Source organism: Elephantulus edwardii, unplaced genomic scaffold (assembly GCF_000299155.1).
Source record: "Elephantulus edwardii isolate Elephantulus edwardi_28Jun2011 unplaced genomic scaffold, EleEdw1.0 scaffold00044, whole genome shotgun sequence".
Classification (NCBI taxonomy): domain Eukaryota; kingdom Metazoa; phylum Chordata; class Mammalia; order Macroscelidea; family Macroscelididae; genus Elephantulus; species Elephantulus edwardii.
In genome coordinates, this window is record NW_006399794.1 from 16,731,306 (window position 1) to 16,756,634 (window position 25,329).

The 25,329-nt window shown below is 41.1% G+C and overlaps 1 protein-coding gene across 1 annotated transcript in view; it reads right to left on the bottom strand.

Annotated features, from left to right (window-relative positions):
• The window catches only part of P4HA3 (prolyl 4-hydroxylase, alpha polypeptide III), a 56,338-nt gene extending 46,416 nt beyond the window's left edge, over positions 1-9,922 (bottom strand). The window contains exon 1 of the mRNA XM_006885576.1: positions 9,662-9,922. Coding sequence (XP_006885638.1) covers positions 9,662-9,864 — 203 coding nt within the window. The 5' untranslated portion in view covers positions 9,865-9,922. The remainder of the gene's footprint in view (positions 1-9,661) is intronic.
• Between the last annotated feature and the right edge of the window lie 15,407 nt (positions 9,923-25,329).

Here is a 25,329-nt window from a genome sequence, read left to right on the forward strand (position 1 = left end):
ATACTATACTATACTATACTATACTATACTATACTATACTATACTATACCATCAGGGCTCCTAAAATATGAATAGCTAATACTTAGTAAGTCATATGATGTGAGCTTTATTTACTCCCATTAATAACCTCTGGAGGGAACTCTCATGGCTTGGTGGTAAGGAGTTGTGCTGCTAATCTAGAGGCATGTGGTTCAAATCCACTAGCTGTTCCTCAGCAGAAAAATGGGCTACCTCCTCCTAGGTGATTTACAGTCTCTGAACACTCACTGTAGGTTCTGTTATGAGTTGGTTCTGATTTAATGGTACATAATAACAAAACCTCTAGAGCCTGGTGCCCCAGTAGGTAAAGAGCTGTGTTGCCAATCCAAACGTACATGATTCAAGTTCATCACAAAGTAAAATGAACACTCTCCTGTGCAATTTGCAGTCTCTGAAAACCCACTGAAGGGTCAGCTATGAATTGGTTCTGGCTTGATGGTATAGAACAACAACAAGCTCTGGAGTAGACTTCATTATGCTCATTTCACAGAAAAGGAAATGTACAAAGCTACAAGTAAACAAGATAGCCAATATATGAACTTAATTTCACCTGTTTCTAAAGTATAGGTTCATAGCTGATTTTTATCCTACTGTTCTCTATGGAACAAGAACACAGAAGGAAAAGAAGTAAGTGTTGGGTCAACGGAGGCTAACAAAGGCACACTGACTTGGCACATAATTGTTTATCAGATAAGTCATTCTAGACTGGTCACTTGCTTGATGTCAGACTGTTCATTAGATACTGGCCATACAAAGGCAAGATGGAGGTCAATGCTCAAAGATTTCATAGGTGAGAAATTAACTTTTTCTTATCACTTTATACATTTTTGTTGAATACCATAGAGTTGGAACAGACCCATAGCTGTTCCTCCAGTGGGTTTTCAGAGGCAGTTAATTGCAGAGGAGGTGGACTGCCCATCCTCCCAAGAAGCAGCTGATGACTTCAAACCACATGCCTTCAGGACTGCAGTGCAGCTTTGTGCCGCTGGGCCACCAGAGCCCAATAAATACTTCTGTGAACAAATGGATAAAAGCTACTTTTTTGTGAACTAGGAACAAAACTTGAATATGATTAAAGCCTAAGGGAGTTTAGCGAGAAGGTGTTTAATTAGGTCAAAGGAGGTCAGAGACAGTTTCACGGAGGAGACAATACACCGAGACTTGAACAGTGAACACAAATAATGAGGAAGAGAGCAGACTTCCTTCCAGGCAGAGGTTAAAACATAAGAGGAATTACAAACAGCTCAGCACTGCTGGAACAATGTCTATTTGGGCAGATAGGTATCAGATCAACTTGAGAAGGCAGCAGTCTTAGAGACCTTGCTGAGGAGTTTGGCTTTCACCCTCAGTACAAATTGCTATTGTTGTTGTTAGCTGCCCTAGAGTTCACTCCAATTCAAATTCAAAACATCACCTGGCCTGTGTCCTCCTCATAGCGGCCACTACATCTAAGTCCATCATGGAGCTATTATGCTAACAGTCCTCTGCTTTATCAAGTATGATGTCTTGCTCTAGTTACTGACTCCTCCTGATGACATAATCAAGGCAAACAATTCAGATAGTATTCTATTGTGACCCAGAAAGTCTTCATTGGCATGTTTTGGAAGGTGGCCAGACCAGACTTCCTATCCCTGAAAAGCTGTCTGCCGTGTTGTATTGATCTACTGGTAGCTTCTAGCATCACAGCAATAGGAAAACAACTAGAGTACAATAAACTCTTAGATGGGTGGTGGCAGGTAATTGTTCTAGATGTTAGGTGCAAATGAATTTGAGTGTGACTCATAGCAATCATATGAAGAACAGATCCGTACCGTGTCCTCTCCTGTGTCATCCTTATCATCTGACATACTGCTTACTGCTGTCATCACTGTGTCAATCCATTTCACTAAGGGTCTTCTTCTCTTTTGCTGACCCTCCACTTTTCCAAGCATAATGTCCCTTTCCAAGGAGCATCCCCTCCTAATAAGGAAGCTCTGGTGGCCTAGTGGAAAGAAGCTGAGCTTCAATCCCAAAAGCATATAGTTTAAATCCACTATCTGCTCTACAGGAGAAGGATGGGCAACCTCCTCCCATGTGATTAACTGCCTCTTAAAACCTGCTAGACACACAATTAATAACAGTGCATCTAAATTCCAAAATCAATCTCCATAATAGTCTATGTGTTTCCTACTGCCAAAGGGGCCCTTTAGAGTAGTGAGAGAAGATCTTCACCCTGAAACCCACAACGTCCCTTTTCAGCAGGAAGTAGCTAAGAGAATATGCCATCCCCTTTTCCTTATGAATCAGGGTGAAGTCTCTCTCAGGGAGGAGTGATAGGGAATGGCAAAGGACACACTGACAAAGGAGATTAATCAGAACTGGCTTTGACAAGCACTGTGGCAACTGGACAATTAAAACAGACATTCGGGGGGAGGGGGAAGAAGAACGAACTGGGGAGGAGGGTAGAGAAAACAGTACAACAATGAGTGAATGAGAACCCAAAATCTCTGTAAATGTTCATTAAAACTAATAAAATTTAATAATAATTAAAAAAATAACACCTGCTAGACAGTCAGTGATGGGTCAGTTCCAACTGATGTCACACAATAACAACATGCCCAAATTATGTGAGACAAAACTTCACTATCTTTGCCTCCAAAGGAGCACTCCAGCCACACTTTCTCCAAGAAACATTTTTTTTTGTTCACTGGCAGGATTTGGAAGATTGTCAGGCCTCTCTTCCTAGCTCTGAAGACTATCTACCCTGCTGGTATTGATAAACGGTAGTCTAGCTTCCAGGATTACAGCAGTAAGAAAGCAACCACAGTACAATAAGCTCACAGGAGGTAGTAGTGTGCGATCAGAAGCCACCAATGGTTTTAGTGGAAACGGCACAGACTAGGATTTGTTTACTTTTAGAAATCTGTGGAGAGGGTAACGTGGATGATTCAGAGATGGAAGAAACTGGAGACAGAATGGCCTGTTAGGAGTTTATTTCAAAACTGCAGGCAAGAGACAGTGAAAATCTAGCATCAACAGTGGCAGTGAAGAGGATGGATCAAAGGGTTATTTAGGAAGCAGACTATGTAGAAACTGTTGAGATTACTCTGAGAATGAATAATTGGGTTTGTCTAGCATGCTTCCAACCTTTCTAGCCTGGAAGCATTCACCAAAAAGGATCATAAATTATGAAGTCTGAAGTGATCATCCTTCTAGTTAATTCCTTTTCTCCTTAGATATCTTATTGGCAAAAATTTTGTCTCGTCTCCTGGTTATTCCATCCCCCTCCGTATTCTAACTTTTTTATGAAAAACTCCTAAACTCATTAAAAAAAATTTAAAGGCAGCAGTTATTCCATTTTTAACACACTAACAGGACTTACATTTTAAAAACTTTAAAGTTATCAATAATCTCTCTCTCATTGCTGTACAGTCAGAAATGACTCATAGCTGACCCTCCAGCAGGAGACTGCTCATATTTCTCTTGTAGAGCAGCTGGTAAATTTGAACCACCTGCCTCTGAGATTCCAATACAAGTTCTTACCTACAAGGCCACCAGAGCTCAAAAAGAGCGTGAAAAGGATTTGGATTTATGTGTTACAGCTTAAGTGTTTAAGAACTAGTGAAGATATAGAAGTCCTTGGGCAATGTGGAGGCCTTCCACAGTGGGAAGGAATGAGAGCAAAGACAAGTGGGGTTGGTAAGAGAATTTTAACCCCTGGAAGCAGAATCTGCTATCAGAATTTCTCAAGGGTGGGGCCCTTAATGGAGAAACGGCCTGAAATAGATGACTTGCCTCACATTGCTTCCAAGGAGGTTAACAGTTTCATTCATACATAAACTAAGGATTGAGTGTTTAGATGCCATTGGATGGAAAAACAAACAAACAAAAACCCTCCTGAAGTCTGGCAAGTCTCAGGCTGTTTCTGATCCAAATGACAGGGCAGCTCAGGCCTGCTTCTTTAGGATTTTGAAACTAAACCACCTCCAAGGAGAGGGCTTTTTTTTAACTGCCCATTATTTCCTTCTTCAGCTCCATATGGAACTACTTAGTGAAAGATATTCCACTGCTAGATGAAGAAAGAAAAAAAACCAAAACAAAAAAAACAACCCAACCCATAATGAGCAGAGACGTGGGCTTGCATCCAGCCTGAAGAATTCGTGTCCAGGAACAACTGAGGCTGACGGGGCAGTGCTTCTATAAGACTCTCAGTCATGCAGGAAGGAGATAAGGGGAGACCCAAGATTCCTCCTGGTCCAGCCTCCAACTATCTTTCCATCTTCCCTTCTGTAGAATGAAAGAACTGGTCTACTTTAAAAGACCTCTGTGAATCTTTTCAGGATGAATACTCTACCATGTCTTTCCAACACCTCTTTCACAAATGAAGAAATAAATTCTTCATTTAGTGCCTGAAGACGAATGTTTAGTAGGTATTAGAGGAAAGTGAGATACAGAGGCAGAGAGGTGGAACAATGCCTGAAGCCATCCATCAGCTCAAAATCATTGCCTTGTTCTCATCACATCCACTTTGCATTAAGGTTTCTTCAGGCCATAGTTTACTCTTTCCTGCAACTCACCAATTCCATAGATTGTCCAGACATGTCATTTTCCTGCAACACAAAGGAAAAAAACCCCAACCCTATCAACTAATATCTGAGACTGGTTTGGAATTTAAACGTTGGCTTTATGCCCAGTCTCTGCATAAATACTTGGTTTCCAGAGACCAAGTTACTGGATGCTGAACTCAAACCTCAGAGTTTCTTAAATGGCTTTTTAAAACTCTAATACATGCTCCTGAGAGTGGAAAATCAGATCTTTTCCCTCAAGAATCTGCACATAAAATTTATAACTCAATCCCTGCATTAAGCATAGACTGGGAAGGCTATCCAACCACAAAACATGTGCTCTTTCAATTCAATATGATTTTCCTTTGGAATTCAGACATGGCTTCCTCAATTATTTTGAAATATCCTAAATAATTAATTACTAATACAGATAATTGCTGCTGGTACCACTTTTTACTGTTGTGATAATTTAAGAGGAAATAAAATAAACAAAAATCTAGCGGTTAACTGCACTTTTTAAAAAGATTTATTATTCTTTTTTGTGGGTATACACCGTCAGATCAGATCTGACTGGTACAGGAGGTGACTGCCCCTCCTTCTCTAGCAGAGCATCTGGTGGATTTGAACAGTGTACCTCTGGGATTGCAGTACAGCTTCTTGCCACTAGGCCACCAGAGCTCCCTGGTTAACTATAATTAGAGTAATTTTCACTCATTACCTTGAGTAGGAAACAATTTCAATATTAAGAAATATTTCCTTTCTGAATCTCAAAATTTTAAGAATATAAATTAAGATCCTTGAATATAATCTCAAATTATGTAAGATCACCACGCAAGGAATATAGAAAAATGAGCAGGGGCTGTCAAAATTTTTGTTCTAAAAGGTAAACATTTCACAAGGCTTTAAAATATTGACTGGAAACAGAATGACAAAATCAACACAGTATCAAGTTAAATTTATAAACTAAATGTACAGCACTACCTCATTTATATTCTTGATTACAAGAAAACAATCTATAATCCTTCCTAATTTATTATTATTATTATCTAAGTTTTCAGAATCTTAATACTTAAAGCCAAAAGTGGGATGAGTTTTACTAAACTCTCTTAAAGAACAACATAAACTGCTACCATATGCCCAGCATGAATGCATTTTAAGCAGAACAATAAAGGCCTTTACATAGCTTTTTTAAAAATTTCTTCTGCTAGTATCATAATTTTATAGGAAACTAAGTCTTTACGAGATAAAAGAATCTGCTAAGATTAGAGTCAGGGATAAGAACAGTGGTCTGTTCAACTCATGAATCCAAACATTTAACCACTATGCAGTGTGGCCTCTCACAAAGTAAGTCTCAGGACATGCTTGGTCTTTGGTCCTGATATAGCAGATAAAAAGCAGTAGGGACACTTTCCAAACATAATGTGCCTTTCAAAGGAAAAGCTCCTCCTAACAACACACCCAAGGTATGTCTTGGAGGTGTATATATATGTACACACACACACACACACACATACATTCATTACACTATTTCAAACCAGCGAACAATATATAAACATGCTTACATGCAAGCTATGAAAGTATCAATTTATATTCTTATTTGGTCACCATTGAGTAACAAAGAAGATCCCTCACACACCTTCCACAGTCTCTTGTACGTGTGCTTTCCCACAGTCACAGTGCCAAACACACATTCTTTCTCCCTTATCCCAGAATTGGCATAATCCATAGAATCACACTCACTCTCCATTTTATAAACAGTGCATTGTGAGATAACTCTTGATTGTCTCAGTACTCAATATGAATACCAAATATCCCACAGACAGCCAAAAGAACAAATAGATACATCTTGGAGAAAACGCAGCCATAATGCTTCCTGAAAGCAAAGATGACAAGCTTTGTCTCACATACTTGAGGTATATTGTTAGAAGTTATTCCTTGAAAAAAGGCATTATAAAACAACTATGATATATCATCTCACCCCAGTAAGAATAGCAACATTTAACATAACAGCAAACATCAAATGCTGGCGAGGTTGTGAAGAAACCAGAACCCTTATTCACTGTTGGTGGGAGTGTAAAATGGTGCAACCACTATGGAAGGCTGTATAGTGCTGTCTCAATAAGTTGCAAATAGAGATACCATTTGACCCAGTAATTCCACTACTGGGAATACTAAAGAAACAATAACTGCCACCCAAGCAGATATATGCACACCCATGTTTTCATTGAGGCTTTGTTCACAATAGCAAAGAGCTAGAAACAACCCAAGTGCTCACCAACAAATGAATGGGTAGAGAAGCTCTGGCATAACTGTCACACAATGGAATACTATGCAGCACTGGAAAACAAGGAACTCATGGAATATTATACAAAATAGGTGACCCTGGAGAACATTATGCTGAGTGAAATAGCTCAGTCACAAAAGGAGAAATACTGCATAGGGCCACTGTTGTAAAACGGGAGTGGCATCAGGGTTGAGGGAAGACAGAGAAGGAGGGGATGAATATGTATACTGCATTGAAACAGATGAGGGAGAGAACTGTTTAAAAGGTATACGTGATTGGGTATTATTGTCATGACTGGAGTCCAAAATGAAGTTTGCACAGTGGAGTGGACTTGAGGGGAGGGATTGCATAACAATGAAAGAGTTTTTCTTTTACTTTTCAAGGAGAAGAGTGAATTTGGGGGGAGGGGGTGGGCAGGGAGAAATGTGCAACAGTGAATGAATGGAAATCTTCAGTCTCTGTAAACTTTCATTAAAAATTAACAAAAAAAGAAAAAGTACATCATTCTTGGAAAGTTGAAGGCTTGGCAAATAAGAAAGGCCCTTAACAAGATGAACTGACACAGTGACTAGAGCAATGGGTGCAAATATGTCAGAAACAATGCAGATGACACTGGATAGGACAGGGCTCAGATCTGTTGGTCATAGGGTTGCTATGAGTCGTACCCAACTTGACAATACTTAACAACAATAACAAAATAGTGCTGAGGGCTTCGCACTGGCAAACTAAAGGTGATTATTTCAAATCCACTAGCAGCTCTAAGGAAGAAAGATGTGCAACCTCTGACTGTGTGATTTTACAACCTCTGATAACCCACTGGAGGATCTGTGATTTAACCATAATGCAAGTATTAGGGAAATAACAGTTTACAATTCAGACTCAGGAAGATTTAGGATATAGTTCTTTGATAAGGACAGTTTCTTTTCAGTTGTGACCATAGGCAAACCTCTCTCTGGCCTTTGGCTTCTTGTCCTCTTGGTCTGGTTCTGTTCTGCCAATATGTGTCCACATGGCCTCCAGTCTGCCTGGAGGCCTTCTATTCAAAAGCATTCAGCTCATATGTGCTGTGTGTTGTTGGCAAACCCAGCTCCACTAACAAGCATCTGCAGACAACCCACTCTGCCCCAAAACCTCCTGCCCAAAGCTGTTCCATGTATCAGCATGCCCACTGTACTATCTTCTGCTGGTCTCCTAAGTTTGCTACTGTTGTTTCTCTGATGCTGCTTCTAATCATCTTGCATTGTGTGTCATTTTCAATGTTACAACTCTCTCTGTCTCATGGGTCAAGGAGGTTTTTGGCATGAAAACACTGGGTCCTATGCTCGCTCTTCTTTCTCAATGGTAGTGAGGTTCCCTTTGGCTCTTTTTTCTAGCCCACCTCTCAGTAGGGTTCTGTATACCATATTTGTATGGTTTCACCTCTACAAAGGCTCCATGCACCTGATTCATATGAGGAGAAAGTGTTACAGATCCCTTGGTGAGTCACAAGTAACTTATTTTCATATTCCCACCCAAACATTTTGTAAGAACCGCAAAACCATGGTGAGAAGGGTCATATAAAAGCGATTTATTACTTTCCTCATAACACTGTGAGAAATCATAGTTTCTCATAACACAGTGTTGTAAGAATTCTCACATTCCAAGAGAAAGCGTAACATGTAAATACGGGATCATATGCAGTTAGTCATCTTTAATAGTTTGATAAAGTCAATACAAGCTTATATTGCCCTAGGGGCCAAATCTTGTAGTATTTTATTTCAATGTGGAGCGCTAGCTTGCTGACTGTACAGGCAAATAACACGAGCTGAGCATTGGACTACATAAACAATATTTACTAGCAGCAAGGATAGTGATTTGCATTTTTTCTTGGTGTTAAAGATCATTACATATATTTAACATCTCAGTTTATTTATCCAGCATCCAAGGAGCACTTATCACACTTCTTTCTAAAGGAGCAAATGGTTAAGTAAGTATGCAGCTGCTAACTAAAAAGCTGGCAGTTCAGGTTTACCCTGAACCACAAAAGAAAGGCATGAGATCTACTTTTGAAAAATCAGCCACAGAAAATTCCATGGAGCACAGCTACACTCTGTATATGTATGTGCTGAATAAATAAATTATTCCTATTACATCTTGTTACTCAGTATCCTCTATGTGCATGGCATGAGATCTCTGGGGTTGGTGCCCATCCAATTCCAATGATGCTTACATTGCACACAAAACCATAAAACTTCCCCTGACTCACAAAACAGCAATTCATTGGGCCACATGGTTTCTCAAAGTTTCTGTTCACACTGGTGGCTCACAAAACCAACATTTGTAAGCCCACAGCATCGTCATACTCTCTCCATTGTATGTTACAGTCCCTTGGTCATTCCTGGTTCCACTGTTTCTCATATCACTGTGACTTGGATCATACTTTCAGAGTCACATCTCACACTTTTCCACGGTGTATCAACTTTACTGTGTAACACTGGATCAAGGGGTGTCACTTTATACATAATGGGAGGCTAGGACACTACACAGAGTGGGACAGCCCCAATATGCCTTTGGGGTCATACTCGATCACAGTTTCCCAATTACCACACAGGGTCCAGGGTCATCAATCAAAGTTCTCAAAGTGACTCCCCATCTCACGCCTCAGTCTCACCATGTGAATGTGAGTATGGAGACACACGGAGAGTGACAGGGCTGGAGTCACATTCTGCCACAGAGTCATTTCCCACCCTGGACCACTGTGTCTCACGCTGTGACAGCCTCTCCCTCTCCTGTCGCCCCACCTTCCCGTCCTCACCTGGTCAGGTCCCTGAGCCGCGCCTCCTCCCCGCGCAGGTAGCGCCGCAGCAGCGCCAGCAGCCGGCGCTCGGGCGCCAGGGCGCGCGCCACGCTCGTCAGGGCCGAGAACGTGTCCCCCAGCGCCGCGGGCCCCGCTGGACCTCCGGGCCCGAGCGCCAGCAGCGCGGCCAGCAGCGCGGCCAGCAGAGCCGCGAGCCCCATGGCCCGCGCACGCTCGCGTCCCCTCCGCAACCCGCCCCACGCGGCCCGGCCCGCCCCATCTCTCGGCCTCGCCCCGCCCCGCTAGCCCCCCAGCGCCACGCCCTCCTCAGGCGCCGCCCTCCTGCCTCCCAGCTCTTCAAGTTGCTGGTGATTTGCCTGGCGCGCGCTTCACGCAATCACAGCCCCAGAAGGGCGTTTCACCTATGCTTATTTCGCATGTGAGGAAACTGAGGCAAGCGTGGGCCTTGAATTCATTGGAATGAAGCTAATATAAAGGAGTTCTGATAACAGTAGTTAAAGCATTAATTTGGTAAGGGAACAGGTGGTGATTCAACCACCAGCAGCTCCACTGGAGAAGGTTGCAGTAGTCTACCCAACAGCTCTGCAGTTCTAATGCACCTGCTGCTCTGTGGGAGAAAGAAGGCAATCTCCTTCTGTGTGTTTTACTGCCTCTAAAAAGCTACTGGAGGGTCAGCTATGAGGAAGTTCCGACGTAACAACACCACCACCCTACAAGAGAGAAGTTTGCTGGCCTGTGATTAAGGAGTTGATCTACCAACCCAGTCAGGCAGGTGGAATCCAGTAGCTGCCCTGTGGGAGCAAGGTAAGGTAGTTTGCTCCTGTGCGATCTGCAGCCTCTGAACACCCGTTGAAGGAGAGCTGTGAGTCACTTCTACATCAAGGGCAACAAGTTGGCTGTTGAGTTACTCCTAGAGCTGTTCCACACATCTTTATTATGATTAGTTGTTGTTGTTAGGTGCTTGCCATGTCGACTACAACTCATAGCGATCCTATGAACATCAAATCAGAACCTTGCCCTAACCTACGTTTTTCTGTCAATATCCAACGTGCTTGCCTGAAATTCCAGTCACTGTGTCAATCTTCTTGAGGGTCTTCCCCTCTTTCTCTGACCTATTATCTTTCCCAGCACGGTGCCTTTTTCTGAGGACTAATATCTCCTGACAGCATGCCTAAAATAAGTGAAACAAATCTTAGCCTTCCTAGTCGCTAGGAGCACTCCGGTTGCACTTCCTCAAGACAGACTTGTTTGTTATTTTGACAGTTCATGAGATCTTCAGTCCTTTCCTCCAATACCACAATACAAAGTCATCAATTCTTCTTCTATCATGCTTATTCAATGTATAACTTTCAGATGCATAGCAAGTAACTGAAAAGACAATGCCTTGGATCAGGCATTTTAATCTTTAAATTGATATCCTTGTCTTTAGCACTTTGGAGAAATCCTTAACAGCAGATTTTCCCAATGCAACATGTCTTTTGGTTTCTTGACTGCTGTTGCCATGAGGTTAATTGTGGATCCAAGTGAAATGAAATTGTTGGCAAATTCAGCCTTTTCTCCATCTGTCATGATGTTGACTATTGGTCCAGTAGCGAGGATTTTTGTTTTCTTGATGTTGAGATGTAATCCAGATGGAAGGCTGTGGACTTTGACCTTTGGCAATAATTGCTTCAAGTCCTCTTCACTTTCTGCAAGCAAGGTTGTGTCAGCTGCACATTGCAGGTGTTGATGAGTCTTCTTTAAATCCTGATGCCACATTCCTCTTGCATTATTTGCTCAGCATACGGATGGAATTTTGCTGTTAGGTGCTGTCAAGTTGGCTGTGACTCAGTAATCCTGTGAATAGGAGATCAGGACCTTGCTCTATTCTGCACCATCTTCAAGTGACCTCCGGCCTCATTCCTATTACCAAGACCATATTTTACAACAACTAATCCTTTGATTCCAATGTTTATATTACAATCACCAGCTATTATTATCAATGCATCTTGACTGCATGTTTGATCAATTTCAGATGGGAGAAGTTGGTAGAAATTATCAATTTCTTTATCTTTTACTTAAGGGATCAGCATCTAAATATGACTAAATAGTTAAGCTAACAGATCTCCTTATGTGCCTTTGGATATTATCCTATTCCCTGACAGTGTTGTGCTTCAGGGTAGAGTTTAAAGTGTTCTTTTTCATGATGAATGTAATACAATTTCTCTTCCATTTGTCATTCATGGCATGGTAGACCAGTCCGTTTCATCTCACTAATGCCTGGGAAGCCAATCTTCATGCATGTCATTTTATTCTTGATAAATTCCCAATTTTCCAGGATGCAGGTTATTAATGAACATTTGCAGCTGTTTCTTCTTCTTTAGAACCATGCCTCATTAGTAAGGTATAATCTTTCACTGGGTGGAAATTTTACTCTAGACATGTCATTACTGTAGACCCTGAGGTGACAGCTCTTCCCACGTGGTATTTTCATTCCTTTCAACCTGAAGAGTTCATCCTCTAGCACTGTAGCAGCTAATGCTCTGTTGGCATTCATAAGGTTTTCTTTCACTGGTGAAATGTTTTGTAAGCGGCCTTCTTCCTATCTTAGTCTAGAAGCTCCACTGAAACCAGTCCACCATGGCTGACTCTGCTGGTGTTTGAAATACTAAAGGCATAGCTTCTAGCATCACAGTATTATGCAAGACACCACAGTATGACAAACTAACAGAAGATCCCTGGACAGTTGGATAGAGATGCTAATAATTTGGTTTTGCAAACAGGTGCAAGCTTGCTCCAGTTTGTCATTGTTTCTGGTGGACATGGAGATGTGCCTATCAGATCCCCATTTAAAGGATAGTGTGCTACACACACAAAGCTGTAGAGAATTGGTCAGAAGAGTCCAGCTGTCTAGTTTCTTGAGTGTCTAACTTGGAGCAGAGAGCAAACTTTCCCTAGGGCATGTTCTGCCCATGCAGCACTCATCTCTTGACTAAGTGGTTTAAGAGAATAAAGACGCAGCCATTTAGGTTCAGCAAGAGACAACTCTGACTAGGTCTGGCTAGTATTCCTGTTACCTTGATCAGGCCTCCTAGACTTGGTTCTCTGCTCTTACGTATTTCACCTCCTTCCTTTTCATAAACATTAATCCTTAATGAACATGTTGTACCCCAAAACTTCCTCTCAACATCTGTTTCTGGAAATCTTAATTTGTAATACCACACAATCAACAAAAATGGCTATTAACTGGTAGAACAGGGAACTGAACTCAGGTAGTATGGCTTTAAATTCCATGTTCTTAGTCATGACTAGAAGAAGATTTACCATGAAGCTTTTGAAATTTAAGTTTCAAGTCCCCTAATTTAACAAGTCTTTTTAATAGCCCTTGACAGAGTGAAGTTGAGGCAAGATTGGTTATGCATTCAAATGGTCATATATATTTGGAAAATTTGTGACAGTTGTTTTAACAATAATTTGCTACTAGGAAAAAAAATATTCCCCCCCCCAAACCTCCCCTAAAGTTTCCAGAAGGAAAACAACCTGACAGACATCTTTTTTCTTTAATTGCCATTCCCTACCACTCCTCCCTGAGAGAATTTCACCCTGGTTTATAAGGAAAAGGGGACGGCGTATTCTCTTAGCTACTTCCTGCTGAAAAGGGACGCTGTAGGTTTCAGGGTGAAGATCTTCTCTCACTATTCTAAAGGGCCCCTTTGGCAATAGGAAACACATAGACTAGTGTGGAGACTGATTTTGGAATTTGGATGCACTGTTATCAATTGTGCTTAGCCGTACATGTTCATATCCTTGAAGATGCATCATGCAGACATCTTGAGTGTAACCCAGTGAAACTCATTTCAAACTTTACTTCAGAGATGCAAAATAATAGTTATATTTTTTAAGCCACTAAATTTATGCTAATAATAAAGAATAAATGTATCCAAAGGCATCTTTTCGTTTTGCATTGTCTCTGTCCCATGTATCTTGAGCTGGCAATGCTTCTGATTGATATATCTTAAAATGATTGCGGATTTCCTATGAATTGTATTGGAGTTCACTCCATTAGACAAAACCTTCATTTATATTTCTTTCCAAGACTTGCCTTTCTCTAACTTGGACTGGGAATTAGTATGGTGTACTACAATAGCTTTGAGTTTCTTGGAAACCTTGTTTTTCTATTTAAATAGCATACCTAATAAAGCATACCCTAGATTCCCAAAGAACTCTCTTACCTAGCAGATATTCTTTGCCATTGAGTCAGAACTAACTCCTAGCTGATTTTCTAGGATTTCTATGATTTTGTAAATCATACAGGAGCTGCTCATCATTCTTTCACGGAGCAAGTGGTGGATTCAAATCACCTGCCTTCGAATTGGAAGTGTAACTTCCTACTACTAAGCCAATAGAACTCTTCTATTCTTGCCTATTGCTGTCATGTTGTGTACTGGTCAAGGCAGAGCTGACTCATGGCTGACCCTCTGAGGTTTTCTGAGGCAATAAATAGCACAGGAGCAGATTGCCTATTCTCCCATGGAGCAACCTGGTGGATTTGAACCACATACCCTTGGACTAGCAGTGCAACTCCATAGCCCTAGACAACCAGAGATCCCTCTACTATTGCCTAAGTACTTCTATATCCTTATGTGTTCTTAAATGCGTAAGATATTTATAATATAAACCCAAATACTTTGAATATACTTCTCTTTCTCATTTGTCATATTGATAACCTCTAGGCCACCATAGCGCCCTCTGCCCAGCACGGAGAGTTTAAAAGGCACAGCCTGAGGATTCTTAGAAGTTCCCCTAGGCAAGCACTTAAATATTCCTAAAATGTCACCCAAGGGTCTTCCAGCCACACCCTTTAGTAACTTTATTGCATAGACCATCTTAACCAAGTAATGAATCTTAAAATCCACAAGCAACAATATTCCTTGAATTTGTTCTTTACCATTACTTATTTCTTCATTTCAGAAACTTTTGCTTGTTGAAAAGACTATCCTGGGGTTTTTATATATTCCTCTAAATTGTGCTTGGAAATAATAGTTTCTTCTGTGATTCATCTCTTCTTTTTTATATGCACTGGTTGTTGTTGTTGTTGTTAAGTGCTATCTAGTCGTATGCAACTCATAGTGACCCTATGAATGAAAGACCTAAACACTTGTATAACTTACATCGTTTCTCCAGGTTCATAGAGTTTCCAGAGGCTAGCTATTTTGGAAGTGGGTGCCACTTCTGTTTCCAAGTTTGTTTTAATCAGGGAGCTCCAGCAAACACTGTCCACCATGGGTAACCATTATCACATTTGACACATCAGTGTCACAGTGTTCAGCATTACAGCAACCATGAGTTATCTCTGCATAACAAATGGACAGACCAGTGCTATACAACCTAGAAGAATGTTTGACCGAAAACAATTAAAACCAGGCCTGAGTTTAAGAACCAAAGCATGGTTCAAATTCCATGAGCTCTGTCATTCCAAATTCCTCCATAATCATGAATTTTCATTTGCTCTCACAATCCAAAAAAGCCCAACTCGGAGCATTCCACTGCTTCTTCAATCTCCTCCTATTCTGATGCCACATGTTTCTTCAGAGTCTAACTTCTTGAATGATTTTTCCACCATATAGACTGAATACACATGAGGGAAGGATACATATATAAACAGAAGATGAACAAAGGCCTGAAGCCTTTCTATAACTATCATAATTTCTCCAAGTTTATAGACTTTCCAGAGACACGTAGTTTAGGAAGTGGATGCCAGTCCTGCTTCCAAACCTGAATCAATCAGGGAGCTCCAAACATGGCCCATGATGGATAGCCAATTATGGTGTTTGACACACCTGTGGCCCAATGCCCATCATCACAGCAACTCTGTTATTTCAGTAGAGCAAATAGACAGATCTCTGGCAGAAAAAAAAACAAAACAGTTAATGCTTTTGACGTTCTGTCTGGAGATCTCTTTAGCTAGATCCATAACATCAGTAGGGAGCTCTGGTGGCCTAATGGCAAGAAGCTGAGCTGCAATCCTGAAGGTACGTGTTTCAAGGTCACCAGCTGCTCCACAGGAGAAGGATGAGCAATCTCCTCCTGTGTGATTACTGCGTCTGAAAGCCTGTTGGATTGGGTTGGTTCTCAATGGTACACAACAACATAACATCACTAGATTCTCTTCTAATTTTAATTACCTGCTGGCAATGGTTTCATTAACTCTTCTGTCACATATAATTTGGGTCTCTTTTTCTTCAGCTTTCAGTATTTTTATTTTATGCCCTTAAAGCCCTCATTAACAGTTTCCTAGAGACCAAAGATTGATGGAGAAGATAAATTAGATCATGCTTCTGAAAACTCTTCTGATGATTTTTAAGTTGAAGAACTTCTATGAGCACAAAAAGGACATCAACAGGGGTCTAGTGAATTCAATTTATACTCACAGATGTTTCAAGTAAAGCTTTATCCAATGGAGTGCATCGGGAGCTTACTAAAACACCAAAGAAATATAAAATTTTCAGGAGAAATCTGAGGCATTCTCATAGTACCCCCTGGTGGAATTTAGAAATCATCTCTATTTTTCCATATCACGGATTTTATGCAGCATGTCTGTTCCTTAGGAAAGAAATTCAACCTTATAACTTCCTCACATACACTAGGGACATTTTGTGGAGTTTCTCTTTGATACCAGAGCCTCTCTCTCTCTCTCTCTCTACCTACCTACCTACCTACCTATCATCTGTTGTTGTTGTTAAGTGCCGTCGAGTCGCAGGCAACTCATAGCGACCCTATGAAGGAGAGTCCTCAATGCTTGGGTGCCTTTCATCCTCTCTCCAGATATATATAAATAAATTGAGCCATTGTTGAGCACCTAAGGTGCTATGTGCTGTGTGGCCCTCAGTGATACAGCAAAGAATGCAGAAGGACATTTGATCTTCTTGATTCAGAGTCAGTGATGCTATAGGGCAGAGTAGAATTGCCAGCAGGGTATCCAAGGCTATAGTCTTTTGGGAGGCAGATCGTCACATCTTTCTCCCAAAGAGTGGCTGGCTGGTTCAAACTGCCACACTTTCAGTTAGAAACTTAGTTCTTGGGCACGGGGTCACCACAGTTAATAGTCAATGACAACAGATATATATGTCATCAAGAGAGAGGTGCTATGAAAGCCAGTCAAAACTCAATAATAAGTTTTGAGAAAAGTGTGGTGTCCTGATGATAGATGACAAAAAAAAAAAAATAACACCCAAAAAACAAAAACAAAACCCCCATAAAAAGGCATGACATTTAAACTGTAGTCAGATGGTTAAGGACTACTGCTTTAATGGGTTTGGATTTTCTTCTGAATCCAATAGGAAACAGCTGAGCAGTTTTGTTGTTTATTAGCTGAGCAGTTTTAAGCAGAATGATGGGATTAAGTTTTTAAAAAATATTATTCTGATAATGGTTAGATCCAAGTAAGACGAAATTGTTGATGATTTCAATCTTTTCTCTACTTATCATGATGTTGCTTATCTGCTCAGTGGTGAAGATTTTGCTTTCTCCATGTTCATAGTGAAGGCTATAGTCTTGAATCTTCTGCAAGGTAGTGTTTTAAGTCCTCCTCACTTTCAGTAAGCAGGTTTGTATCATCTGTTGTTACTGCAGATTGTTGATGAGTTTTCCTCCAATCCTGATGCCACCCTCTTCTTCATAGAGTCCAGCTTCTCAAATGGTTTCCTCAGCATGCAGAGTTAATAGGTATGGAGATTGAGTAGGTATGGAAGAGAATCATACAGCATATTTAAAATATATTGAGAAAATCACATTTCTTTCTCTCAGCGGTAGATACAAAAGTGTTTTATCTTTATGCCTTACATCTTTGCCACTTGACTTGTTGGCATGTATAGAATGTTATTGTTGTTGCCAAGTCACTGAGGCAGCTCCAACTCTAAGCTACCTCTACACAACAGAAACACTGCCAGGTCCACTCTGTCAGTGCATCTCACTGAGAGTCTTGAATATGATAAACTGTTGAGAAGACGCTATTCTAAACTAACACCCAGTCAACTAGACAGATGGCCTCAGCCATAGACAAGGACTCAGCTAAGACCAGAAGAACCACCCAGCTGAGTCTAGTCCAAATTACCACTCAGCAGAATGAAGAGATACAGAAAGAGGGGTTGTTTGAAGCTACTAAGTTTTAGGGTAGTTTGGTTCACAGCGAAATTTGGCTGCTAAAGAAATTTATATTTGAAAAGGAGATGTTACCTTTAATCAAATCTTAAAATTCATGGCATTGGTTTTGGGATCAGGGAATGGGTGGAGTCAGGAAATATGGAAAACAAGCTTAGTCTGAAAAAAGTGGTGAGGAAATTGTGGAGACTGGAAAAAATTATTCTATAATAGCAAAACAATTGGCAAATCAGTTGCCTGTGGTAAGTTTGTTCTTGTTGCTAGGTGTTGTCGATTCTGACTCACTGACTTCTAAGGACAATTGAACAAAACACTTCCTTGTCCTGTGCCATCCTCACAATCATCGCTGTATTTGAGCCCATTTTTGCAGCTGTGGTGTCAATTCATCTCATAGCTTAGAAGATTGAAAAAGGACTTAACGAGCCTTTTGATTTGCTAAAGAATGTTGTGTTGGCTAAGTGCTCCTAGTTGTGTGTAATCACCCTATAATCATAAAGGAGAACTGATCTATCTGCAAACAAAATATACAGCAAACAACAGATGAGTGTTAATTACTAATTTAGGAAGAAACCTCTCCTCTTGAGACTCTTCAGCCAACAAACGATTTATTATAATAAAATATACCCAGAGATAAAGAGCTCATTAAAAGCCTGGCTATAAAACACTTTCTGAAAAATTTCTGAAATAATTAAGGTGATTCTTGAAGCAGGATGTCATGCTTGGAAAGGTGGAGGGACAGTGCAAGAAGGCAAGACCCTGGATAAGATGGATTGACACAGTGACTGGGGCAATAGGGGTAGGTGTGTCAGTGTTGATGAGACTGGTTCAGGATGGGCAGCCTTCAGAACTATCATGCATATGGTTGCTATGAGTCACAGGAGACTTAATGGCACATAACAACAACAACAACAAAAATAGGACCCCAGACAAAGGGCTTCTCAAAACTTTTAGAGAGTGAATCCATAGAAACCTAATCCCAAAACAGAAGGAATCAAGTTCAGATATATATATATATATCTCTAAAAATAGTTTAAAATTGTGTATTAATATTTATGGTGGTTGTTGTTGTTGTTCGGTGTAATTTAGTCAACTGTGACTCATAGTAACCCTATGAACAACAGATCTGAACTTTACCCTGTCCTGTGCCATTTCATTATCTCTGATATGCTCACTCAAGCCCACTGTTAAAGTCACTGTCAATCCATCTCGTTGAGAGTCTTCCTCTTTTCCCCTGGCCTTCTACCTTTCTCAGCATTATGTATTTTTCCAGGGACAGATCCCTCCTGACAACATTCCCAAAGTATATGAGACAAAGTTTCACCATCTTTGCCTCAAAGGAGCATCCTTTAAGATAAACTGTTTGTTCTTTATTTTTCAGTCCATGGAATATTCAGTACTCTTCTCCAACAGCACAATTCAAAGACTTTGATTCTTCAATCATACTTTTATCCATTTTCCAACATTCAGATGTAGAGAAAATAATTGAAAAGTTCATGACTTGGATCAGGTCCACCTTAGTCTCCAAATGATATCATTACTTGTTAGTACTTTGGAGATATCTTTGACAACATATTTTCTCAGTGCAATGTGGATTTTTACTTCTTAACTACTGCTAAAAATTAATGTGTTGACAAATTTAACCTTTTCTCCATCTATCATGATGTTGCATTGGCCTAAGGGTGAGAATTCTCATTTTCTTGATGTTGAGAGGAGTCTATATTAAAGGCTGTTTTTCAAGCTAGACTCTCCGTTTTCAGCAAACAAGATTGTGTCTTCTGCATAATGAAAATTGTTGCTAAGTCTTCCTTCTATCCTGATGTCACATACTTCTTCATAGAGTCCAGGTTCTCAAGTTATTTGCTCAGCATACAGACTGAATGGTTGTGGAGATGCACACCTTTCCTGGTTTTAAACCATGCAGCGTTTCCCTGTTCTGTTTGGACAATAGCTTCTCAGTCTAGGTATAGGTTTTGCAGGAACACAATTAGGTATTCTAGAATTTCCATTCTTCTCAATGCTGGCCATAACCTGTTATGATCCACCAAGTCAAATGCCTTTGTATAATCTATAAAACTCAAATAAACATCTTTGTGTGATTATCTGCTTTTAGCCAAGATCCATTTGACATCAACCATTATATCTAAAGCTGATTAAAATCAGATATGTAGCAAGCCCATAATAAAAAAAAATTCTCTGTAAAAACAAAAAACAAAATAAAAAAAATTCTCTGTATCAGTATTAGTTCCTATATAAGCAACTCTGGACTAACAGGGACTGAAATTATTATAGCTAATACACAAGTTCCAGTAAGGACTCTTTTTCGTCAGTATCCAAGGAAGACAGAGAGGGTAGACCACAGAGATCAATGACAAGAAGTCTCCCCAGTGAGTAAAAGCTGGACCTGGCGATGGTATAACCCATCTCCCAAGCTTAGGGACGTGGGAAACTTTGCCTCACTAACATTTAGAATGGCTATGTTTATAGATGACTATGTGCTTTTCCTTGTTCCATTTTTTAGGACAGAATTGTTCACTAAAGTTCTCCTGCATCTGCCTCATTGTATATTTGTGTAGAAAGCAAATGATCTGCCTTTTAATCCTTAAGTGATCAAGAAATGTAATATCCATCAAGTCACATACAAATCTGATGGAGATCATGAGATGTTAAACTTTGAGCCTGATAACGTAATTGGAAGAGCATTTGGTGTGGGAGCTGGTCCTGGCATAGAGATGAGCATATTCTGCCTATGACAAGAATGTGAATAATTATGGTAGGAGAGTGAATTCAGTAACCGACAAAACTGCCACAATCTTTATCCTCCCTGAATTATTTGAGATGTGATTTGCAGTTCTACCATCAAATGATAATAACATTTATTGCTGTTGTCCTTAAATGTGGACTGGCCTTGTGACCTTTTTTACCCAGTAGAATACAGCAGAAGAAATAACACCAGTTTTGGTGACCTAGTTGTAAGAAGCTGCCCTGCAATTCCAAAACCACACAGTTCAAATCTACTAGCTTTTCTGTGGGAGAAGGATGGGCTGTCTCCTCCTGAGTGATTTACTGCCTCTGAACACCCACCAGAGGGTCAGCTGTGAGTTGGTTCCAGCTCAATGGCACACAAAAACCACATGCCTATACTTCAAGATGTTTCAGCTCTTTCTCTTGAAAATTTGTTGAGTCATCCATGTGACCTGTTGTGTGCTGAGGAGATCAAAGAATACAGCTTTCCATTGGGTTTCTTCTTAATGTCAAGGAAACAAAAATTCTAAACACTGGACTGACAGGCAAAATCATTATAGATGGAGAAAGAATTGAAACTGTCAGCAACTTCATCTTACTTGGATCCACAGTCAATATCCTTGGCCCCAGCAGTCAGGAAACATATTACACTGAGAAAGACCTCTCCAAATTATTGAGGAGTAATGATGCCAGTTTGAGGACTATGGTATGCCTGATTCAGGCCATGATCTTTTCAATAACTTGCTATGCTCTGAGAACTAGATGGTGAATAAGGATGACAGAAGAAGATTTGATGCCATTGAGCTGTGGTGCTGGAGAAGTGTACTAGATAGCCCATGGACTGACTGCTAAAAGAACCAACAAATATATCTTGGAGAAAGTGCAGCCAGAGTGCTCCTTGGAGGCAAGGCTGGTGAAGCTTTGTCTCATATACCCGGGGTGTGTTGCTAGGAGAGACACATCATCATTGGAAAGATGGAGGGTCAGCAAAAGAGAGGAAGACCTTCAACCAGATGAACTGACACAGTGACTGCCTCAAAGAGCTTACGTATGTCAGAGATTGAGAGAGTAGCACAAGATAGAATAGGGTTCTTTCTGTTGTTCCTAGGGTAGCTATTAGTTGTGCTTGACTCGACAGCACCTAACAACAACAGCAACAATGAGAATCCATGTGAACATACCTGACATAGCCTGTAGGGGGAATCAGAGATCACCTGGAACGGAAATAAACCAGCCAGATAGAGGCTGCTCTATCAAGGACCCAGGTGATCTCAGGCCTGTAAATGAATCCAGTCAAGGTCAAAACAACTCTGCTGAATTTAGCCCAACTTGCTGACCTACAAGATTGTGTGCTGTGTCACTGAATGAAAAGACTGGTGATTGTCAGGAGGTAGAACCCAGGGCATTTCTAGGGGAGTTCTCTATGATACTGTAATGGTGGATATATGACAATAAGCATTTGTTATAATCCATACAACTTACAGCAGAGGTTGGGTCCTAATGTAAACTATGAGATTTGTATGTGTGTGTGTGCCATTGCATAGATTCTGACTCATAGTGACCCTAGATGACAAAGAACTGCCGCAGAGGGTTTTTTTCCTAGGCTGTAATTGTTATGGGGGCAGACTTCCAGGTCTGTTCTATAGAGTCACTAGTAGGTTTGAACTATGGACAGTGGACTGGCAGATCTCTTCTCCTACAGTCACTCACTCATTGTTGTTGAATTGGAACAAACTCACAGCTGACACTCCAGCAGGTTTTCAGAGGCTGTAAATCGCACAGGAGGAGCCTGCCCATCTTTCTCATGAGGAGACACTGGTATGTCAGAAGAGCCTGCCTTTGAGTTGGAGGCCTAATTCCTTACCCACCAAGCCACTAGATCTCCCTTTAGAGTAGCTAGTAGGTTTGAACTGGTGAGTTAAGTGCTTAACCATTGTCCCACCAGGGCCCCTTCATGTAAACTGATTTAGTGAACAACACTATAGCACAGAAGCCCTAAAGCACAGAAGATGGCTTTAAGAGCAGGAAGTCTAAGATGACAGTGGTGAAGTAACCCGGACAGAGATAAGGGAAATGGTGAAATAAGTAGGTATCATTGTCACTGAGATGCACATGCAGAAATTGTTGAATGGGTTAATTAATGATTGTACATATTTTCACCAAAAAATTTATTAAAATACCAGTATTAGTTCACCAGTTGTAATAAACATACAGTAGGAATACAAAATGTTAAGTTAATAGAAGAAAGAATGCACAGGGAGGAGTTGAGGAATGGAAACTGTTTTCTCCACAATTTTTCTAGAAATTTAACATTGTTCTACAAAATAAGATCTACTGGAAATGCCCACAAAAGAAACAATACAGAGGCAAGTAAGAGAAGGAAATTAGGGAAAGGTTTAAAAAGAAAGGAAAATATATGAAGTAAATGAGAAAGTGTGCCAATGTTTATTAGTTTTAGGTGTTGGTCCAGGGATTCTCACCACTGGGCCAATTGACAGCATCATTATGGATGGTGAAGAGACTGAGATTGTTAACAGTTTTTGTTTGCGTGGCTCCACAATCAATACTCTTGGTAACAGCAACCAGGAAATCAAGAGATGAATTGAACTGGGAAAGTCAACTGTCAGGGACTTCTCCAGAGTACCAAAGAGCAATGATGTCAGGCTAAAGACTAAGGTGTGCCCGATCCAAGCTGTAGTCTTTGCAATTACATGCTATGCATCAGAGAGTTGAACAATGACTAGGAATGATAGAAGGAGGATTGATGCCTTTGAGCTGTGGTGTTGGAGAAAAGTATTGAATATATCATGGATTGCTAGGAAAATGAACAGGTTTGCCTTGGAGAGGGTGAAGCTGGAATGCTCCTTGGAGGCAAGGATTCTGAAGCTTTGTCTGACATACTTTGGGCATGTTGCAAGGAGGGACTGGTTCTTGGAGAGGGACATCATGTTTGGGAGGGTGGAGTGACAGCATACGAGAGGAAGACCCTCGAAGAGACTAATCGATTCAGTGATTACAGTAATGGGAGTAGGTGTCAAAGACAGTGAGGTTGGCACGGGATAGAGCAGGGTTTAGGGCTCTTGTACTTAGGGTAGCTATGAGTTGGAAGTGATTAGATGGCACATAACAGCAACAACCTTTAGTTCATGGGAGAGGAAGCAGCAAATTGAGAGTAAAATGACTTGGGTTTTATAAGTTCTCATTCTTTGTTCTCATCTCTAACCCCTCAGGCTTCCCTCACTGTAAAGAGAGATGTTTAGATTGCATTTGAGTTCCTTCCATAAAATAGATTCTGTGTTTCTGTTCACAGAATGTAGCTCTTTTCCCACCAGGGGGAAGTATACATATGTGGAAACAACTGGGGAAAGCTAACAAAAGCTCTCTCTCCTTTTGTTAAAATGTTGCCCTTACAGGAATAAGCCCTTCCTACTCCCTCCCCACATTTTAGCAAGACCAGATACTCCTTCCTGTCAGTCTTCATTCATATATTTTTCTCTTGCTTTAGTTCAATCTATTCATGGACCATCTTTCCTTGTTTACAATCTACTTGCTTTTAAAAAACTCAGTTCAAATTTCAATTTAATTCACTTTTTCCCCAACAGTCATTCCCCCCACCCCCTGGTTATGCCTGACTTGATTCTAGGCATGGGATAATGCAATGAGTCAGTAGAAATTCCAGCCCTCAGGGAGAACTTGACATACAAACAGATCATTTCAATATGGAGTGGGAGATGCTATGACATAGAGATTAGCAAAAGGAACTATGGAAGTGTAGAGGTGAATTAAAGAGGAGTCACATGTGAAGTGAGGGAATAAGATTATGTTTTAGATAGAGCCCCTCCAAGACTTTTTTCTGTCTCTCTCAGCCTGTGTGTTTGTTTGTGTGTTTAGTGTAAGTTCACACAGCAAATTGGCTTTTTTTGGTATGTGTTTTTAAATTCATTTTAATGAAAGTTTACAGAGACTTTGGATTTCCATTAATTCATTGTTGCGCTTTTCTCCGTTCCCACCTCTCCCCCACCCCAGTACACTCTTCTCTTTGAAAAGTAAAAGAAAAATTCTTTCATTGTTATACAATCTCTCCCCCCAAGCCCACTCTACTATGCAGTCTTCATTTTGGGCAAATTAACTTTCTATTAAATAATTTCTCTCATCAAAACAGAGCAAGGGGAGATCCAAGATGGCAGCAGAGGCAGAGACAGCGTGGTGAGCTGCAGGAGCAGCGAACCACTTAAAGCAGGGCCATTATAGCCTTCCACAGACTTCGGCTTATTGATAATTGAACACTTAAACAGTTGATGACTGGCCCTCAGTGAAGATCGAGGCTCAACAACAGGAATTCAAGAATTCCCAAGGAGAAATGGGTGAGTCTCGTGGCTCCCAACCCCCCGCCCTTGCAGAGCCCTCGGTGCACCGCACAGCCACTGAAGCTCCATGTGGCTTCCACAGCCGGAACGAATGGATTCCCTCACCCAGGATGGATGCTGGGCACCGGCCCTCCTCAAGACTGGTACAGTGAAGCCACTACACTGCCACAAGGTGGACTTGGTCTGGAGAGAATTCTTGGAGCCAGGATGGCGGCTGTGAGGAAAGCAGGCACCCTCCGGCCGCCCACACAAGAGGGGCCGCACACCAACCGAGCGCCCATGCGGTGGGATGAGGGGCGCACCCCCAACGGCCGCCTGTGCTGGGGGGGGGCGCGTGCCTCCCGCAGGCCTCCTGCGCTGGGGGGGCACGCGCCCCACTGGCCACCTGTGTAGGAGGTGGGGGATGGGATGCATGAC